We start from the raw sequence: 19856 nt of genomic DNA, 5'->3' as shown, positions 1-19856 counted from the left end.
AAAGAAAGAAAGAAAGAAAGAAAGAAAGAAAGAAAGAAAGAAAGAAAAAAGAAAAGGAACCATTCTTTAAAAGACACTCACCTCTGTTAATTCAACACTACAGATTGGAAGCACAGCGTCTCACAGAAAAAATCCCTTCAATCTAGAAATTAAATCTACCTAGAAATTTGTAACTCTGCCAACCACACTTCGTGTGTGTGCACACATAAGAATGCACATATATGTGAGTATGTGGGTACATGAGGTTGATTTTTGAGTGTTTTCCTTGATAACTTTCCACCTTGTTTTCTGGACATGGAACCTGAAGCTCACAGATTCAACTAGACTGGCTGGATGGCCTGCGAGCCCCAGTGGTCCTCCACTCTTTCTATCTCCAGCATTGGAACTACAGTCATATGCTGTAGTGTCTAGCTTTTAACATGGCTGCTGGGTATTAGAACTCACATCTACATGCTTTTACAGCAAGAACTTTATCAACTGAGCCATGTGCCCATCCCCAAACTGCATAGGCTCATATGTTAAGTGAAAGAAACCCAACTCCCCATGTTCTTAATTACATGTGGAAGCTCAAAAGTCCATCTTAAAAGTAAAAGGAAGAGGAGAAGAAAGAGAAGGAGGAGAAGGTGGACAAGGAAGAGGAGGAGGAAAAGGAGGAGGAAGATGAGGAGGAAGAGAATAAGAAAAAGAAGATTTCCAGGAAGATGTGGGAGAAAGGGCAGGAGGACAGGAGGCTGCAGCATCAGTAGATTGTGAGTCCAGTTTGGTATAAAAGGTAACAGAATGTTCTAATCACTGTTGTCAACAAACAACTGAATATTTCAAAGCCAGATGTTCCCAATTCAAAGGAAGAAATGTTGAGGTGGTAGAAAACCAGTTACTGTGACCTGGACACTGCACACGGTCTGCATGCACTGAGGAGCCACACAGTACTTCACAAAGAAAAACATGTTTTTCCAATGGTGCCACCTCAAAAGGTCTCCCAGCTTGCTACCTCCTCCATTGGTCATCGGGACACTGAAGTCGCTAGTCTCAGAAACTCCAGTTTACCAACCTCAAGCTGAATGCCAGGAGCAATTTTTAAATACTGCACTATACACTGAAAAATATACACTTCTGATGAAACCCAGACAGATTCTTTAGAGAAGAAAAAAAAACACACACACACGAAAACAAAAAACAGTACACAACTAATGACTGAATCAAGTCTTCTGTGTCTGCAACACAAAGCATACATTCAACCCCTAATTGAATAAATATGCAAGTATTCAGATTTCTCTAGATATTGCCATTTTGCAAATGCAGTAATAAATTAAAAGCTTTACATTGCACCCCAACCACATATAAAGGGTTGATTCAGTCCACAGGCCTGGAGCGAGAATCTAGCATGGCTTTTCTGTATATTGCCGACTACGACAAACTTTTTATTCTAGTAGCTTAGTTCTAAACTAAGCAATCACATTCAATTTTCCTTTTCCTCTTCAGTGGCTAGAGGAATTCAACTGAGCCTAAAACACCACGGGCCACCGTCTAATTTGTCTAGTGCACAGAAGGACAGAGCTGACAGAACTTCCATTTAAATCAACTCAGCAGACACACACACACACACACACACACACACACACACACACACACGAATAAATTCGGCAGAAGAGGTTCGTCTGTGGCTCTCTTCAGAATCATGATTCCTGATGCTGTCATTGGCTGATATTTCCTCTCTGTCTATGCAAAGGAGATTTGGGCCAACCTACCGTTATTCTCACGACTGTCCAAATCTAAGTAAGCCAAAAGGCCACAGCTAGAGTCAACATAAGCCAAGGTACTCCTCTTATTTTCAAGGGTAGGGACCTCAGCATGTAGAGCAAAACTCAAGACACCAGCTCAGTGACCGCCTGTATGGATTCAACAAAGGAACTAACAGCAGTATATTCACCATGGAACAGAAGCCCCTGTTCCTTCAGCAGAATATGGGCGGCTGAAAATACACAAATGGCCCAGAGCTCTTCTGGTGTGGCTGAAAGGGGCTCATTTATGATCATAAACAGCCTCGAGTCTTTGTAAACATGTAAGGCTCCCCAAACCCAGGGAATGAGCTCATGGGCCACCTTAGAGAAGAACCAGAATGGTACAGAGGCTTTGGAGAACAGCCACCTCCGAACGGAACGTGTCTCCATCCCAGCTTTGTTTGACACCCAACAAATCTCCTTAATCAAAAGCACTCCTCTTTCTTCCACAGACAAGTTTCTGGAGCGTGTGGGAGGAAGGAAGTGGTTCCTTTGGGAATTGGGCTGGTGCAGCAGACCACCGGCCTGTCTGGTTCTTCGAAGCAATAAAAGGTAAGCTGGGACACAGGATCGGATCGGCAATCTGCACGTCAAACGTCCAAACAAATGTCTTATCAATAATACTAGCCTTAAATAGCTTCCAAATCTGTACCCAAAATGTCCAGAAACAAACAAACAAACAAAAACAGCTCTCTTGAAATGAGAGCTGTCTGTACCAACAGATCAAACCTTACTGTGTCTACAACACAAAGCAGGGGCAGGGAGACACAGAAATGTCCATACACGATAGTAAAGATTTCCATTAAAAATGAGGAAACAGAAAAATACCTATTGTAGCTATTTTTAATAGCTTGTTTTTAGTGGCCAAAGTCCATCCATACAGTAAGCTTGTCTGTGGCAAGTTGTTCCTTATATCTTAATGGACAAGCCATCATCATCCTGCCTTTGCCACTAAAGAACGAGAGATCATACTGTACGCTGTGGTCTGAAGAAAGATACAAGCAGAATCAAACGCAGCCCTGACTTTAATGTATACATATTAACACTTAGCTGCTTCTTCCTAATTAGTTTCAGCATTAACAAATGTTTGTCCAAAGAAACTGTATTGAGCAATTGAAATCTAATTTGAAATGGGACCATGGTAGTCTAATACATATATGCATGAAACGGGGAAACTGCCTAATAAGCGTAGCTGACGCCAAATATGCAATTTACATACATTACACACTAATAATCTCAACTTTAATATTATTCTTTAAAAGCAACTGGATGGGAATTTGAGGTAAAGGCTTTCTTTTGTGAAATGTGAACAAGGACAGAAGTCGATCCTGGCATCTTGCGCGGTCAATCGCCATCTTGTTAGGAGTGGACGTCCATCCTTCTGGTTATGTTTCAGGCCTAGGATCTCTGCACGACCAGCACGTGACAGTTCAACCAGACTTAGATGGATGGTCGACAAAGCTGATGAGATCGGCAGACCAACCCTTTCTTCCGGAGGTGCCGAGTCTGGAGCATTTTCAAGCTGGTACACAAATCTTTATGAGAATTTTTTTCCCCCTTGCTAGATTAGCCATGAAACAGGACAGGTGTATGGGTTATTCGATTACATCTTACCCAAGACCTGGGCAAAATTTGAAAGGCAGCCACTGTTTGTAGCTCTGACCTCGGGGATCTGTTAATAACAGTTAAATGTTCTCTAAAACAAAAACTTTTTTTTTTTGTAATTTAAGCCTATTTTCTTATTTTGTCATTGGTTTCATTCATAAGCCAGAATGAGACTCTGCCCATACGCTCTAAACATAAAATGTGCTCATAATGACCCAGATTTATACCAAATGTAGTTTTAAGTGTTGTTGGATTGAGCAGGTCTCAAAATTTATGGCCTCTGAGGTTGCAAAGAGGACTTCCTCCTTTTAAGAAGGAGAGGCTTTAAACGGAGTATAGGAAAGCCTCTTGCATATCAAATGGCTCCGTAGGAAAAAAGAGAAAACCAATGATATAATAGTAAATGAATCAAAACCAGATGGATCAAATGTTCCCTAAAATATACAGTTTGAAAAATTAAGGAGAAAAAGTACTTGGCAAAAATGTGTTTTAGGTTTTACCAAACCCAAAACATTTGAAGAATCATTTGCAATTGTTGATGAACCCTAAATGCTGCCAAGTTGGCCCATTTTCATAAATGACAGAACAATAGAGAATGTCCCCAGATGCCGTGCAACCCGCTGACCGGGTGTTTCACTCAAGAACTTGTTGGTAACTGTCGACAAACACGGCAAACTTTATAGAAGTAGGTGGAGGTGGGGCGTGAAATTATAAAGGTTTGTTCATTTAATTGCCCATGTTGGGAGTGTAGGCTCTGTGTGTTTTGGGGGTGGGGAAGCACCAAGGGTAGCATTTCAAGCAAAAGAAAGTTAATTGAAAGAACATGGGTCACATGTTAATGAGCCTTGTGTCTTGAGTGTGTGGTAATAATTCCTTGCAATCCGACTTCCAAGTCAGTGTCTTTTGACTGTCCCACATGCATAGAGAGATACTAGAAACAGTGTCTTTGAGTGGAAAGGGATAACAGTGATCTGGGGGTGGGGGCGGGATATGGGTATGTGGCCAGGGGTGGGCGTGGTCTGTACGTTATGGCTACTAGAAAAATAATTTCAATTGAATGAGTTGGGTGGTCTTCTCAGGAGGTACTGGAGCCTTGTTCTGAGCCCTGTCTCACAGAAACGTTAAATATGTCACGCAGCTCTTCAGAAAGCAGGAAATATTGAGGTTTTAACCTGCCCTGCCCCTGTCTGTCTCTGAGACTCTTGCCTCAAGTTCTCAGATGCAGCCTTTCACTAGCAAACGGGAGGCCGGCCCTCCGTTTGTGAAACCATTTGACCAGGCTCACAGGACAAGCAGGTCAAGGACAGTGGCTGTGCCCATTGAAACCTTCTTACAACGTGATGCTTCCCTTGGCAGAGACTAGTAACGGAAATGTGTGACTCATGTTCACAGAGAATAGCAAGGGGAAGGCAGATGGAGAGATGGTGGGTACCATCTGGCAAATGATGTGTCTATTAATTCTTTATCAAAAAACTAGAAGTTGGTCAATCATAATGACTCACACCTGTGATTCCAGCATTGGGACACTGGGGCAGAAAGATTGTTACAAGTCCCAGGCCTACCTGGTATAGAGTGAGATCTTGTGTGAAGCAAAAAAAGAAACAAAATACAAACAAACAAAATAAAATCCCATTACACACTGGTTCCCATATTAGTTTGAATAGTCAACAATATACCAACATTGGTGATATTAGAGAAAATGTCAAATAAAATAGACAAATATCTTAAATATGCCAAATAGATGCTACCAAAGAGAGCTACAATGAGTTGACCACAATGATTCAGAAAAACATCTTAGCAGATGGAGAATCTATTGACTACCATATATCTTGATTTTTTTAAGAGAGGCTTCAGACATAAAAAAAAAGAACCCAGAACCAATGTATAAAAATATGCAGTAGTTATCCTGGAAAAACTCCTATACAGTCAGCATGGAATGTTTTTTCTTATTGCTAGTAGAAATTAAAAGATGAGTGAAAATCAGTCAGGCTTATAAAAAAAAAAAAATTCTAAGTTAACCTAAACTCAAAACCTAAATGAGGGGCTAGAGAGAAGTTTCAGCAGTTATGAGCACTGACTGCTCTTGAAGACGACCTGGGTTCAGTTTCCAGCATGGACATGGTAACCCACCAATGTCTGTTACTCCAGTCCTGGGAGACTCAAAACCCTCTTCCGACCTCTGCGGACACAAGGAATTCATATGGTGCATATACATCCACACAGGCAAAACACTTATACGTGTTAAATAAAATGATTAAATCTAAAACTAAAAACTAAATTCAACCCCCAGCACTGGGGAGAGGGGAAAAAAAAAAAAAAAACAGCTTAGAAAACTAGTCTCTACTATTTTCAGATGTGACTAAAATCCTGCCCTTGCTTTGTTTTGAAGTGTGTTTCCTTTCCACTCAACAACAGACCGGATTCTAAACCAGCAGCCAACAGTCCTGGATTCTAATTCCAGCCTCTTTACATTAATGGCGGATGACAGTCTCTGGTCCTGCCACTGAACTGCCTGCCTCACAGATGACAAGACAGAGGCAGAGGAAAAAGCGCAAGTGGAGGACAGGAGATGTGACCGTCACACTAGTTCTGTTCTTAGGATCACATGGCCTGACAAACGTGTCGGTGATGGGGTCTCTGTGAGACAGAAACTGCTACTTTTATTGTCTCTTCACCTAATAGCTGAACCAAGTCATCAGAATTGGGTTTGTCATAACCTTGTTCATGCTAATTTCTAATGAAACCAGACAACCAAAACCTCTGCAGGCATCTTTTGCTTCAGTGGAGGCGTTGAGGAGAAGCAGTCAATCCAAGGGGCTGTAGAAATCTGAGTTCTAATTTCCATTTTCTCCTCTGTTACATCCCCTGTCCTGTCCTCAACACTATTCTCTCTTTTATGACTCGTTGGGAACACTGTAAGAGCTAACAGGCAACTCTCCACAGCGGTCTACAGTAGAGACGCAAAATGTGCTAGTTATTCACGAGTGTAAGGACAGAGCCAACGTACTATGTAAGATGAAATAAAGAAATTCAGGGGGAAATAGTGTGTGAGATTTTTTTTTTTCATTGCTAGATATGAAACGTCCCCACCTTGCCACCAACTCTGAAGTCACTGACATTTTTTTTTTAAGGTGAGCATCAATGGCCGAAAGATCAATTTCTAATATGTCCTCCTAGGTAATACTTTTACCGCATTATTCCCTGACCATTGCATTCAAGAAACTAACCATTTTATGTGCAGAATTGAAGGTCCTGTCATTTTGATTACAACTGAAGAAAATTATGATGAAATCCTGCCTGTTACAGAAGCAGCGCAGGTCACAGTTTACGCTCATGAAAACTTTCAACCAAATCGGTCCGTTACAAAGCTGTTCTCTATGGGGCTGGAAAGATGGCTCAGCATGTAAAAACACTGACGGCTTTTCCAGAGGACCTGGGTTCAATTCCCAGTACCCACATAGCAGCTCACAACCTTTGCAACTCTGGTTCTAGAGAATCTGGCATCCTCACAGATGCAGACAAGAACACCAATGCACATAAAAATAAACTTAAAAAAAAAAAAAAAGCTGTTCTCTGTCTCCAAGTGACTGATATTAAAACTTGCAGAGCCCTTCAGTGATGCTTGTAAACTCTGGAATAAGTTTCTGTATGAGATTCTTGAGTGTTAAAGCTGGCTCTTTGAGAGTAAGCCTGTCATTGTCATGTAAAATCACATCCCCAAATGCCAGTACTTGGAAATCAAAGGAGCTGAAAGTCCTGTAGGAAGGCTTCCATTGTTTTCATGTTGTTATTTCCCTGCTGAGGTTTAAAGCCACCTTTTGCCTTTTTTTTTTTTTTAAGCCCAGGATGTGCTATAGGAATCTATAAAACTTAATTACATTTACTGTTACAAAAAAGGATTTATGAACTTTTGCCTTGAGGCGGAAATGTTTATTTCATTGCCTTTGCCATCCAGTCTTTTCAACTCCTGTGGCTTTGAACTTCTCAGCTGCTTGGAGTTATCACCATTGCACAGAGCCCAAGAGCTCCTCTCGGAAAAAGCACACCACAAGTTGAAAAAGCCAGGGAAGGCAAAGATATATGAGTCGTTATTTTGGCCACCCTTTGTGCCATTAAAATCTCATTTTCTGCCTATTAGAATACCCTCTCGGTGCTTAGGCAGTGGTGATAGCCCGTGATTAGTGTGTAATTGAGTATAATTGTCTTTTCACTTTTCATTTGTGTCATTCGGAGCTTCTCTCTGTTTTTCTAACCACCAAGAGGAAAAAAAAAAAAAGAGGTAGAGAAATGATAAAGCTGTTAAAACTCTCACTCTCGGCCCCAAAGAGATCCGAGATTGCAATTATAGATTGCAATCCCTTTGTGACATTTCTCCAAATTTAGTGGGTGGCTCTCCTCCGAAACCTGGGCCAACTCCTCTCTAATAAAATCAAGCTATCTGTATTTAAACAACTGCTAATAATGTCAAGTTCAGACAGATGCCACATGTAGGAAATTTAACCATCCCTCTGACGTGCAATTATCTAGGCAATTTATTAATGCAATCCCCCAAGAAAAACTCACAGTCCAATGCAAATTAGAAAAACAATTACAACATCCAAATATTTATATAGTCCCAAATACTAGCAATTCTCCTAATTTGTGTTCTTATAACTCATTCATTCCAGGTTCTTCTGTCCTCAGCTGGGTCTCTCTCTCTCTTTCCCTACCTCCCTTTTTATTTTCCCTTCCTCTCTTCCTCTCTCAGTTCCTCTCCTCCTTCTTCTACTTTCCCATTTCCCTCCTCCTCTTTTCCTTCTCCCCTCTCCCATTCCCCCTTCTCTTCTCTGCTCTCTACATAACTTATCTGCTTCCTCTCCAATTGTTCTGTCTGAGCTTTGGTGTTTTCTTCAGTCTAACGCTCTCCCAACTGAGCTATTTCAGCTGTGCTTGCTTTGGTGTTTTCTGATGCTGATTTTTACTCAAAATTCTGTCAACTGGCTGACCAAATACCATTTGAAACAGAAAAACAAACAAAAACCAAAAGAAAAGAAACCTCAGCAGGTTTCTAAGGCTTTCAACCAAAGCTCAGCATTAGGGATAAGAAAGATAGAAGACAAATGCCTTGACAACTAAGTATAAACACAGAGTCTCCATGGTTACATTAGAAGTCACTTGAATTTTAAGTCTAATCTACAAGTTTTGATGCCTCCAGTAGAAAGGGAAGAGAGAAAGGAAACTCGAAAACTGAAATCATGTGGCTTGTATAAAGAATACATTATGGTTTACATTTGGCAATTCATTATACCGCTGCCTCAGGGAATTGACTATTTGGTTCTGGTAACGGCAAATCATCTGTCTAGAAAAACGGGACTGACCTGAGGTGAAAGGCCATTGCCAATGGCGGGGTTCATGGGGTTGGAGGGCCCCGATGGAGGCACAAAGCTGTCTGTATAGCTTGAAAATCCATGCCTGGTGCTGGGGAGGCAGTAGGCAGAGCTGCTGTCTGGGTTCGAAGGGACAGTGCTTTGGTGTACAGTGCTCGGAGGAAGCGGCTGAGGTCTGTGAACGGTGCTGCTGGGATCTGACACAGCTGAAACAAAGAAGATGATCAACCATGAAGTTCTCTGGTAGACCAGCAGAGCAATTTCAATGCAAAAGTTCCCACTAGTGGTTACCATTGGTTAGCTACTATGTGAACTTCCAACTGCATTTCCAATCACTCATGTGTAAAATCACACAACAGATACGGTTTCATCTATCTTGGCATGTCTATAGGCACATAACTATGTACACAAACACCCAGGGCACACTCATCTAAAAGATGAGCACAGATATCACACTGGCAATAGTGACAAGCCAATGTGGCTAGTGAACACAATGCAATCACTGCAGATACCAAATTTCTCATCAAACGTACTCTTAAAGCACTAACACATAAATAGAACATCAGCGTTTCAGCGGTTGGAAACACTGTCTCTCACAACCCCAAAATAATAGTCTTAAAACTTAACATTATCCCAGTTCCCCCTTGTCCTAACAAATGATGACTTTACCAAAGTTTACCCTCCCTGAATTACTACTGCAACCAGTTACTGTCCTAGAGCCTCAGTTGATTGCAACAGGGGAGAAAAATCCCATGTTTCTTTGGGAAAGTTGCATTGTTTTAAAACACTGAAATGGTGTTCCATCACAGCACGGTTTATCTCACGAGCTTCAAACATAGCACAAACTAATTCTGAGGCATGGCAGGTGTATAGAGGGGAAGCTGATGTTCTTAGGACTGGTACACCAACAGGATCAACATGAGCATCACAGATGGAATTCACTGTGTAAAACAGCCAATGGAAAGCAACTGAGAGTTACATTTTCATCATCCCTCATTCTCTTCCTAGATACCTTGTGGAATAGATGTGGGCTGGTAAGAGGTCTCCGACAGCTGGTATGTTGGCAGGGTCGGCATGGCGGTGGGAGGGAATCCTCCCGGAATGAGATGGTTGAAAGCCATCAGTTGATTGGCCCCAGCTTGCTTCCTCCATCTTGCACGGCGGTTGCTAAACCAGACCTATGGATTTAATTTAAAATTTGAGGATTTCACTGATGAAATAATAGGACATTCTTAATGAATTTTTCATGCTAAAGCAGATTAAAGGCCCCTTACTGACAGGGCAAATACAGGCAAGAGCCCTCTGTCTTCTGTAACATGTTGGGGTGAAAGGGGAGTTAAATGTCAGGGGTGGGGAAAAGGGCTGGATGGACCCTACATGGACTTGCATCAGTTCTAGTAAAGTTGGTAATGACCTTGGGTGAGGACAGCTGAGCAGGGTTCCAAACATAAGTGTTCTTTTTGCTGCCATCAATGTCCTTGCACCCTCATATCACAGCCTTCCAGGAAACCTATCAGGTACCTGGACACCAGCATTCACACATATGGCACAGGTCTTAAATTTGTCCTGGCCAATTATATACATCAAGCCTTGGGCTATATTCCTGTCAGTATATTCCTCTATGTCTATAGTCAGTGTAAGTGTTGGTTCTAGAGCAGTGGTTCTCAACATTTCTAATGCTGTGACCATTTAATACAGTTCTGTAGGTTGTGGTGACCCCCAACCATAAAATCATTGCTTGTTATTACTTCATAACTGTAATTTTGCTACTGTTACGAATCATAATACAAATACCTGTGTTTTCCGATGATCTGAGGCGACCCCTCTGAAATGATCAACCCCCCCCAAAGGGTCATGACCCTTTGGGTTGAAAGACACTGACCTAAATAGTTACATGAATTGAACAAAAGTTCATAAGAGGAGAGCCATTTTCCCACCTCTTTCAAAGAGTGACACATTACACTGATCTCAATTAAAATAGATGCCCATAAAGGGCTTCAAATAAAAGGAAAGATTTTGCAATAAAAATATGTTATTATTTCTTTAGATACCTGTGTTAGGTACTGTTATGCTCTGTGTTGGACACTATCAAATGTTCAGAAAAATCTGTTGGAAAAAAATTTTCCTTCCAGTAATTCAAAGCCCAGGTCTTTCTTGTGTCAGAGGAGAAAAGAAAAAGATAGCAACCAGCTAGAAAGATAGCTGAACATCTAAGATGTTGAATGGTATTAGATAGGTCTTTAGTACATCTCAAGATCTCGCCCAACTATGATTTAAATCTGCATAATTAAAATGTTAAACTTGGAGTAAACTTTCCAGCGTGTACACATATATTTACCACACCACAAGTGATGAAAATCCCTACCAACCAAAAGTATTAATATTTTTATGTAAAGGTTCACTGAAATTTAACATGAAGAGAACATAGCATTTGAGGTTGAAGGGTTAGGAGAGGATGAGATGGAAGTTTGGGATTTAGGCAGCCTCCTTCACAGAGCCCAGAAGAATTCCTCACAGGACATAGACACTCAGTGTTAGCAAGTCAAAGACTCAGAAAACTTAGGGGCAAAGTTTCCGCTCATTTTAAAAGTTGGCCATGATTGTCACAAGGTGTATCTCTCTTGATAGAGGTCACAATAGAGAGTAGAGAGACTTGATCAGTCTGGCTAAGGAAAGCGAATTTGACAGAGAAAAATCCTTGCCTAGAATGTACATGGGAGAGAGCTTGAAGACTCCATTCCCTCCTTCCACCACGTGCCTTCCTGGCGTTGAACTCAGGTCATCAGGCTTGGTGGCAAGCGCCTTTACCCACTGAGCCATATCACCGGGCCCAAGCGTTAACTTTTAATATTCCTTATGTTTCCAAGGGGAAAAGAAGGTAATCCAGTATTTTCCGTGTTGATAAATAATTGAATTAGAACCTCACTTGACTTAATAAATTCCCACCTGGTGTAACGGAACCATGAACACTCAATTTCAAGCCTACGTTGGTTATGTTTTCTCCCTGCAAGTCTAAACTAGTGTGACTCCCAGGGGCATCATGGGAAGAAAAACATTTTCAAGAAAGAGATTGGCACAATCTGTGTTAGTGGAAGAGTCTTGGGGGTGAGAATCCCTGCCTGAAGGTATTTGCCCTACTACTCACTATAGTCAAACTTTACATGATAAAGCTACAAGAACAAAAGACCGTCTGGTTTGAGAAAGGCTCTTCCCTCACTTACTCAAAAATCAACTAAACGCCACACAGTTCCGTATTTCCGTGCTATTCTGGGAGAAGTCAACTGCTAGATGTCCCAAGGTGACCTCATCCATGGAGTCACCATCCTGAATTCCAGTGTACCTCTCCATGAAGCACTCAGAACCTGCACGTGAATATCGTTGAAGCACGTTGTCTAGCTCTCTACCCACTGCCTTCTATAACCGTTAGATAAATGAGCCTAGCTTGGATTGACCAGCGTTAGCAATGTCTGAGCTCCCCGGCAAGCTCAGCACATCACTGCTTCCAAGAGCATTCGACCAATGCCATAGCCCAAGGTTGAAAACAGAGGCTGGCTTTGCTCAAATAATAAGGAAGAAATATCACTACTTTCTACAATTACCTTCAAAACACGGGATCCAAACAAACTGGGTGGCTAAGCATTTGAAGTGTGCGCTCATTTTCCTTTCCCAAATTGATACTAGGAAATGCTGAAGACATAGCATAATAAACCCATGAGGGGCTTATTTAAAAGTGTTCATGTTTACGGCTTAGTACCTGTTATAGCTACCTTTTTTTTTTTTTTTTTAATCTTCTTTTTGAGGGCGGGGAGGCCACAAGGATGAGGGGCAGACCTGGGAGGACTTCGAAGTGAATGTGATTGGGATTTATGATATTAAATTTCCAAACACAATAAATAAAAATATTATGTTAAAAAACCAACAGGTGGTAAAGAATTGGCCTAGCATGTCAGAGGTCTCAGTTCAAACTCAAGCATTACAATTAAAAAAAAAAAAAAAAATCCAGAAAAACAGGTGAGAAGCAAACTTTTACTGAAAAACAAACTTTCACCAGAAGTTCAGGGTCCCCAAAGGAAAGAATCCTAATGTTTACGTGGAAGCTCCCTATATCCAGAGCACTGTTCTAGAGAGAACCAGGCCCAGGGAGGACAGACCTGCTCAGGTCTGGCCATTTAAACAAACATTTTTAATGAGCTCACCAATGCCAACCTCAGTGCTTCTAGAACCATCATGCTTTTGCCAGATATATCACTAAAGGGAAAAGATATTGATACTGAAAATGGGGTTTAGGCTTTGCCCTATGTTTTGAAATTCAGGAAACATCTTCAATTTCCAGATGGGAAAAGAAAAGCTGCTCTTAAAATGACCTTTATTTTAAAGACCTTTGTCAGCCAAGCACAGGATACTGGAATGGTGTCGTCCCCCTATACCTAACTGAGGAAGAAAAGCAATTTCTCTACTCGGAGGCCCCCTATAACTCAGCATAGAATCATCAGTGTCTAATAGGAAGTCAACCCATAATCTACTGTATCGTGTGAATGCATAATACAGAAGGGTTTGGTCCCCAACGTAGAGAGAATTTATGACTTGATTCAATTATTAGAAATGTCTCCTTATTAGGGGCGGAAGGGATGGCTCACCAGTTAAGAGCACTGGCTGCTCTTCCATTCCACCCAGGTTTGATTCCCATCCTGCACGCACGTGATAGCTCACAACCATCTGCAGCTCCAATGGCAGGGAATACGAACCTTTCTGGGACCCTCACGTACTAGGCACTCATGTGGTACACACATATACATGCAGACAGAACATACACATACATACAAAAGCACACACATACAAAAAAAATTACATGTTCTTAAAGAAATATCTCCATATTTTAAAAAGAGTAACCACAGCAACTGAAAATAACTGGCCTTTGCTGTTCTAAGAATGTTTTTGGCAGTAAGGCGGAAAGAACAAGGTTTACAAAGTCAGCCACCTATCTGTTAAGTGTAATTCTATAAACTAGGAGTCAATGCAAAATCTTTCTCTCTACATCACTTCTTCTGGCTTTTCCACCACTGTAAACATAATAAGCAAGTGAGGGCAGGAAGCGCACATTGATTGATGCCTGCTGTAATCGTCTGTATAATATCAAATATGTTACATATACCCCCAAATCAAGTTTTTGCTTCAATTGATGAATAGTAATCTGGCCCATTTTTACCTGTGCGAAATCTTCTGGTTTTGCCACTGAGTCCATCAATAAAGTCCTACCTTTCTTTAAAAAGTGATCATGGGCTGGGCCCAGACCCACTACATGTATGTAGCAGTTGTGCAGCTTGGTCATCACGTGGGTCCCCGAACAACGGGAGCAGGGGCTGTCTCAGACTCTGTTCTCTGCCTTTGGGTCCTTTTCCCCTAGCTGGGCTGCCTTGTCTGGCCTCAGTGGGAGAGGCTGTGCTTAGCCCTGCTGCGACTTGAGGTGCCAGGGTGGGTTGGTACCCCCAACTCCTCCGAGAAGGAGGGAGGGGAATGAGGGGGCATTAGGGTGAGACTGGGAAAAGAGGAGGGAGGGGGCTGGGGTCAGGCTGTAAAATAAATAAATAAATAGGAATAGAACTGTAAACCAAAAAAAAAAAAAAAAAAAAAGATCTTCATGTGGATTTCTACATTATAATATCCAATAGTTATTTGAGGTAAAATTAAAACCATTCAAAGGTTCCCTATAATATCATGATAACTATAAAGGGGGGGATGGGTTTCAAAATAAGAATGCGATTTTTATAAAACTGCCCTTCATGATAAAGTGACCAACTTGTTCAGACTGGACACTCTAAGTTGGGGTGGGGTGGGTTAGTACTTCCACAGTGAAAACGCAGGAATGCTTTTTAGTCAACCAGACATCATGCAGACCAGTCAAACGTCAAACCCCAGCTCCTATCTGCCGCCACTTTTACCTTCAGTGCTGTGCTTAGTGTCTGTGGGGTTCTTTTCTCTCATTTGCTAAATGAGAAATATACAAAACTACTTCAGGACACAGTTGTGAATTTTTATGAAGACAATATGGTAAAGCACTTACAAGAAGGTTTAGGAGCTAGCAAGTGTTCAGTAAACACTAACTAATAAATTAAAATCTCACATGGACACTTTGAGAAAACCCACATGCATGAAAGCATGGCTTAGTGTCCACCACTCTGAAGTCAACAGCCAAAGCCTTTTGTGCCAATGAGTAAACAGGGAAGTGCCCACAGAACACCTCCAATCATTGAAAGCCAGTTTAACTTGAATGGTGGCTTGGGTCAAATTTGCTTCCAAGTTTCATGGATTAGTGCTAATTGTCCCATGGTGTGAGCCTAATTTTACCCATCAATAAATTACTTGTTCACATTTTTTGGTTTGTCCTCAAAGGCAGTCCAACCTACATTATTCCAGATGGGTTATTTCAAATGCAATTTGAAAAATGGGAAGGAAAACTTAATACTTGATCCTTTGAAAGAGAATTCCTCAGGATTGTAAAATGCTTCATTAAACACTAGCTTCTGTGATAGGTACTGCTACCAGCCAAGGAGAGTACATGCCAAGTAGGTGACTTGGAGACATATTGTTGGTCCATCTGGACCCCCTTGTTCCCTCCCAGCTTCTTCCTCTTCCTGCTCTCTCCAGCCCTCCCTCCCATCGTTGCTGCTACCCAGCTCTAGCCTATGTATAAAGGGGGAGCAGGCAGAGGAGGAGGACTTCCATCTCCTCACACGTGTCAGAGGTCCATGGACACATGCAAACCCAGTCATCTGCATCTTGACACATCAAGAGCAGAGTCCTGTGGAGAGTAGCAGGTGACTCTAATTTCGTTCCATTATGACATTCAGGGTTTTCTCTACCTATCCGATCTTCTAAACTATAGAAGTATGTTAGGTGACTTTAAGACTCCTTTGGGATTTCCTGAGAATCCCAAACTTGTAGTTCAGAGAATCCTAAGAGATTGTGCTGCCTCGTAAGGTTTTGTTCTTCCTTTTTCTTATTTTGTTGTATTTTATGGGTATGGGTGTTGTATCTATACATCACATACATGTCTGGTACCCAAGGAAGCCAAAAGAATGCACCACATTACCTACGACTGGAGGTAGAGATGGTTATGGGCTGCCATGTAGGTTAGAACCAGGGTCTTCTGCAAGGGCACCAAGTGCTGATAACCACTGAGCCATCCCTGCAGCCCCTGCTAGTGGCTTTCCATTTGGAGATAAGAGAGAGACATTTGAAACGATGAAATCCAGAAAGCAAACACTTATGAAAACAGACAGACAGACGCACACACACATGCTGTTGTGAACTAATCTCAGGTTGCCCAGAACCCCTGACATCCATCTGTGTTTACCCTCGTGGGCCCTAAAACCAGACTGAGATCACCTGATATAATTTACCCCATACTTTTAAAAAATGAAACCCAAGTCCAACCTCAACAAGGCACTCTTGGCCAACAAGGACCAAAAGCCACACCTTGTATCTTCTGGTCCAAGGCTGCTTCCACAGGTACTGTCCTTCCTGTATTCTTCCTTGAGACAGTAAGAAACTCCCCTACTTCATTCTGAGATGAAATACTTACTAAAATGCTCACATGTCATAAATATTTGCAAATAATTCTGTCTTAGTAAAACCTCCATGCTTCCATTATTTGCTTATAAACAGCTACCCAAAGAATTCAGTAAAGTCTATCTTTGTCTTTCTGATTTCTTTTTCCTTCTTCTTCTTCCTCTGACATTATTTCTAGACAGAGCCCTTTCTGTACAACAGAGGCTCATAGACTGTTGTGTGCTCAGCTTTGGCAGTGAGAAACACGACTGTCCAAATGAATTTCTATGAAACACTGACAAAGGCCTAAGTTATTATAGGTTTAGTTTCATCTCTATCCAGAAGAGACTGGAAATATTTTTCCTCCAAGGGGTAGAACATGGAATGTAGACATGGTTTGGGGTTTGAGGGTTCGAGGTTTGTTTTTCCCAGGTGCCCCAAATTAAAGTAATTCACACTTTCTGGCTATCATTCAAAATGAGCTGATTTAGCTACTGCTTTCCCAGATCTTCCTGAACTCTCCGGCATTTTCTGCTGGCACTTTAATCAGTGATTAACTGCTCCCTTCTTTTTCCTGCTGGGTTAAGTAAAAGATCCATATGCTGGTTGTTGTAGAGAATTTGTTAGGCTGTAGATCATAGCCTGGTGCAAGACACGATGTGTCTCAAGGGAACTGAAGAAGCCATAAGGAATGTAAAGAGTCACCGGGTTAAAGCCACATTAAGACAGCTGTTACATTAATGAGGGGCCTGCTTTGGAGGGGAGGTCACCATATAGAAAAATACGAACCGCTCTTTATTGGTTTGATCCCATGTCCTCTGAAAGTTAATAGGCTATTATTATCATGCCCTGGCCTTCACTGAGCCAGATGAGAATAGTGGGTATTACACAAGCTACGTGGGTTTGAAACTTATTCTGTTCCCTTCTTCATTTTTGACACAGGTAAGAACGAGATAGTGCAAGGTTGAACACACATCAGCTTTTCAACTCTTATTTAGAGCTGATTATAGATTAGTCTTTAGAGGCTACCAGTACACAGGCTTGGCCAGTTATTAAGTACAAGAGCTGAAATTCTGAAACAGAGTGGACCTCACTGGACCTCACCTCACACTTAAACTGGGTAATCACTCGACTAAATAGAAACAAAATAGATGTGATATGGCTTTTTATGTATGTTATACCATGGTTATAGTGTTACAACATAAAAGAACTATTGATGCCTCTACCCATCTCAGTAATTGCATCCTGGTCCATGGCTTAAAAAGATAGTTTCTGTCCTGTGCAACAGAGATGCACTCCCAGTGAAGTGGGAAGAATAACTCAACTGTTCTACTATTTTTCATTATTTATTTTTATGTATATATTTATTTATGTGTTGTGTATATAATGTTCACATAGAGAACAAGTCCATGCATCCATGTTCCTGTACATGTGGAAGTCCAAGATTGATGCTTCTATCTTCCACTTTGAGGTAGAGTCAGTTGAACCCAGAGCTGGTCAATGGGGCTAGTTTGGTGCTAGCCAGCTTTCTCCAGTGATGATGCCCTGACTCCTCCCCCTGAGGCTGAACTTACAGACATGCTGTCTTGCCCAACAGCATCAATGTAAGTTCTGGGGACCCTTACTGTGGCTCTCATGCTTGCTCAGCAAGGGCTTTCACCACTGAGTAATCTCCCCCAATTCAATACCTCCAATGGCAAATTGTCAGTCTCGGGAACCTTGGTGTGTATGTGACTCTTCTCTTCACCCTTCTAACCCACCGTCAGCTTACAAAACAGCTACTTCCTTTCCCTCTCAGAATGCGTTCACCACCACCCCGTTCTTTCCAACCCCACAACCTACCTCTTGCCACAGCCCCTCGACATGCTTTTTATGAATATGAAGCTGATAGCCAAGTCTTCACAGATGCCCTGGGCCTGCCTCTTCACCCATCCTTCTCCCAACCTTGTTCTGTTCATACTCCCCAACCAGAGGACCAGTCCCTGACCTCTCAGAATTCCCGGATGGAAAAATGAGTGGTCTTCTCATATGTCGCCCGCGCACTTCCAACTCTGTCTCTTTGCTGTGTCCTTGGCTGCATGTGCTCCCCTCCCCATCTCTGTCCAATAAATATTTGGCCTACATTTTTCTATTTTCTTCAAGATTTCATCTTTTCCTTTTTCTCCACACACACATTGCGTTTTAATCGACGCTTGACACATCTGCTTTGCTTGTTTGTTTATGGTCATCTGTATGTTGACCTCCTTGTCCTTATTAGACTGCAGCTCCTGGAATTAACTACTAGTCTGTCTCTTCACCCCTTGACTGTTCTGGTAAGACTTAGATCATATAGAAGACGGAATAAAACAATTCCTCTCACTAGACTCTGGGGCTAGAAGAAGCTGTTTCAATAGCTGAGGTAATGTACTGCACAGGTAAAGTCTTGATAAGTCTAGGGACCACGTCAACACCATTGACCATGAAATGCTGGGTGTGTCAGATGGCATTTCCAGATAGAGAAACTCAGCTTCTGGGATCATCAGAAGTTCTGGGAATTGTGCAAAGGACCCAAGAATTAAAGGGAAAGTTCATCAGTCATTATGAAAACATTATTGCACACTCAAGAGATATGTGTTGACTTAAGTAGCCTTTTCTAGAAATCCTCATAAGAGTTCAAAAGATAACCCGGGGCTGGAGAAATGGCTCAGCTGGTTACAGGTGTTTGAAAGCAAGCTCGGTGAGCTGAGTTCAATCCCTAGAACCCATATGGAGGAAGGAGAAACTAACCCTACCACAGGTTGTTTCCCACCTCCACAGGTAACACACACACACAGAAATTAATGTAAAAATAAAGATAATTAAACATGATCATCCTGGTTTTCTTTCTGTTGCTCTCTTTCTGTCGACCAAAAGCAACTTGAGGAGCAAAGGATTTATCTCATCTTCTGTCATCCGTTTAGAGAAGCCACAGACAGGCACGAACCTGGAGGCAGGAGCTGAAGCAGAGACCACGGAGTGACACCGCTTACTGGCTTCATTCCTCTGGCTCACGCTCAGCCTGGACCACTGGCCCAGGCATGGCACCGCCCACAGTGGCCAGACTTTCCCGAATCAGTTAGTAATCAAGAAAGGACTACTGTATGCACCTTCCCACATTTTCCGAATGGAAAAGCCACAGATGAAGCACACGGGACCCAGTGGTTTCTATACAAGCAGGCAGCAATGCTAGCTCAGGCAACTATTTAACTAACTGAAGTTTCTGTTTCCTCATCCATAGATTGGGGATAGGAACTATGTCAATTAAGGGCTTTGGGGATGACTCATGAATTAATTCGTGTGAAATACGAGACTCAAAATTGTGCCCTGCGCAAAATAACCGCTCAAAATATGTTTGCTTTTACCTGGGAACCACCCTCAAGAGCCATGTAGTTTCTGGTACACCATCAGGATCCTGGAATGATGACCTCACAGGAATAAAACGAAGTGTTGTGTGCTGTGTGCAATAAACACAGCCTCATAACAATGATAGCCAAAGTCTGCAAATATGCATTCACTCTAGGCACTGTGCTAAAGCCGT

General features: G+C 41.9%; 1 protein-coding gene across 2 annotated transcripts in view; it reads right to left on the bottom strand.

Moving 5' to 3' along the window:
- The window catches only part of Pax3 (paired box 3), a 95055-nt gene that overhangs the window by 9890 nt on the left and 65309 nt on the right, over positions 1-19856 (bottom strand). For both annotated transcript variants that reach the window (XM_055616835.1, XM_055616836.1), the window contains exons 6-7: positions 9765-9930; positions 8744-8958 (exon numbers count right to left, since the gene is read on the bottom strand). In XM_055616835.1, coding sequence (XP_055472810.1) covers positions 8744-8958; positions 9765-9930 — 381 coding nt within the window. The remainder of the gene's footprint in view (positions 1-8743; positions 8959-9764; positions 9931-19856) is intronic.

Source organism: Psammomys obesus, unplaced genomic scaffold (genome assembly GCF_907164565.1).
Source record: "Psammomys obesus unplaced genomic scaffold, mPsaObe1.curated_primary_1811, whole genome shotgun sequence".
Lineage (NCBI taxonomy): Eukaryota > Metazoa > Chordata > Mammalia > Rodentia > Muridae > Psammomys > Psammomys obesus.
Note: the sequence above shows the minus strand (reverse complement) of the source record. Positions and strands in the feature narration are given on the sequence as shown.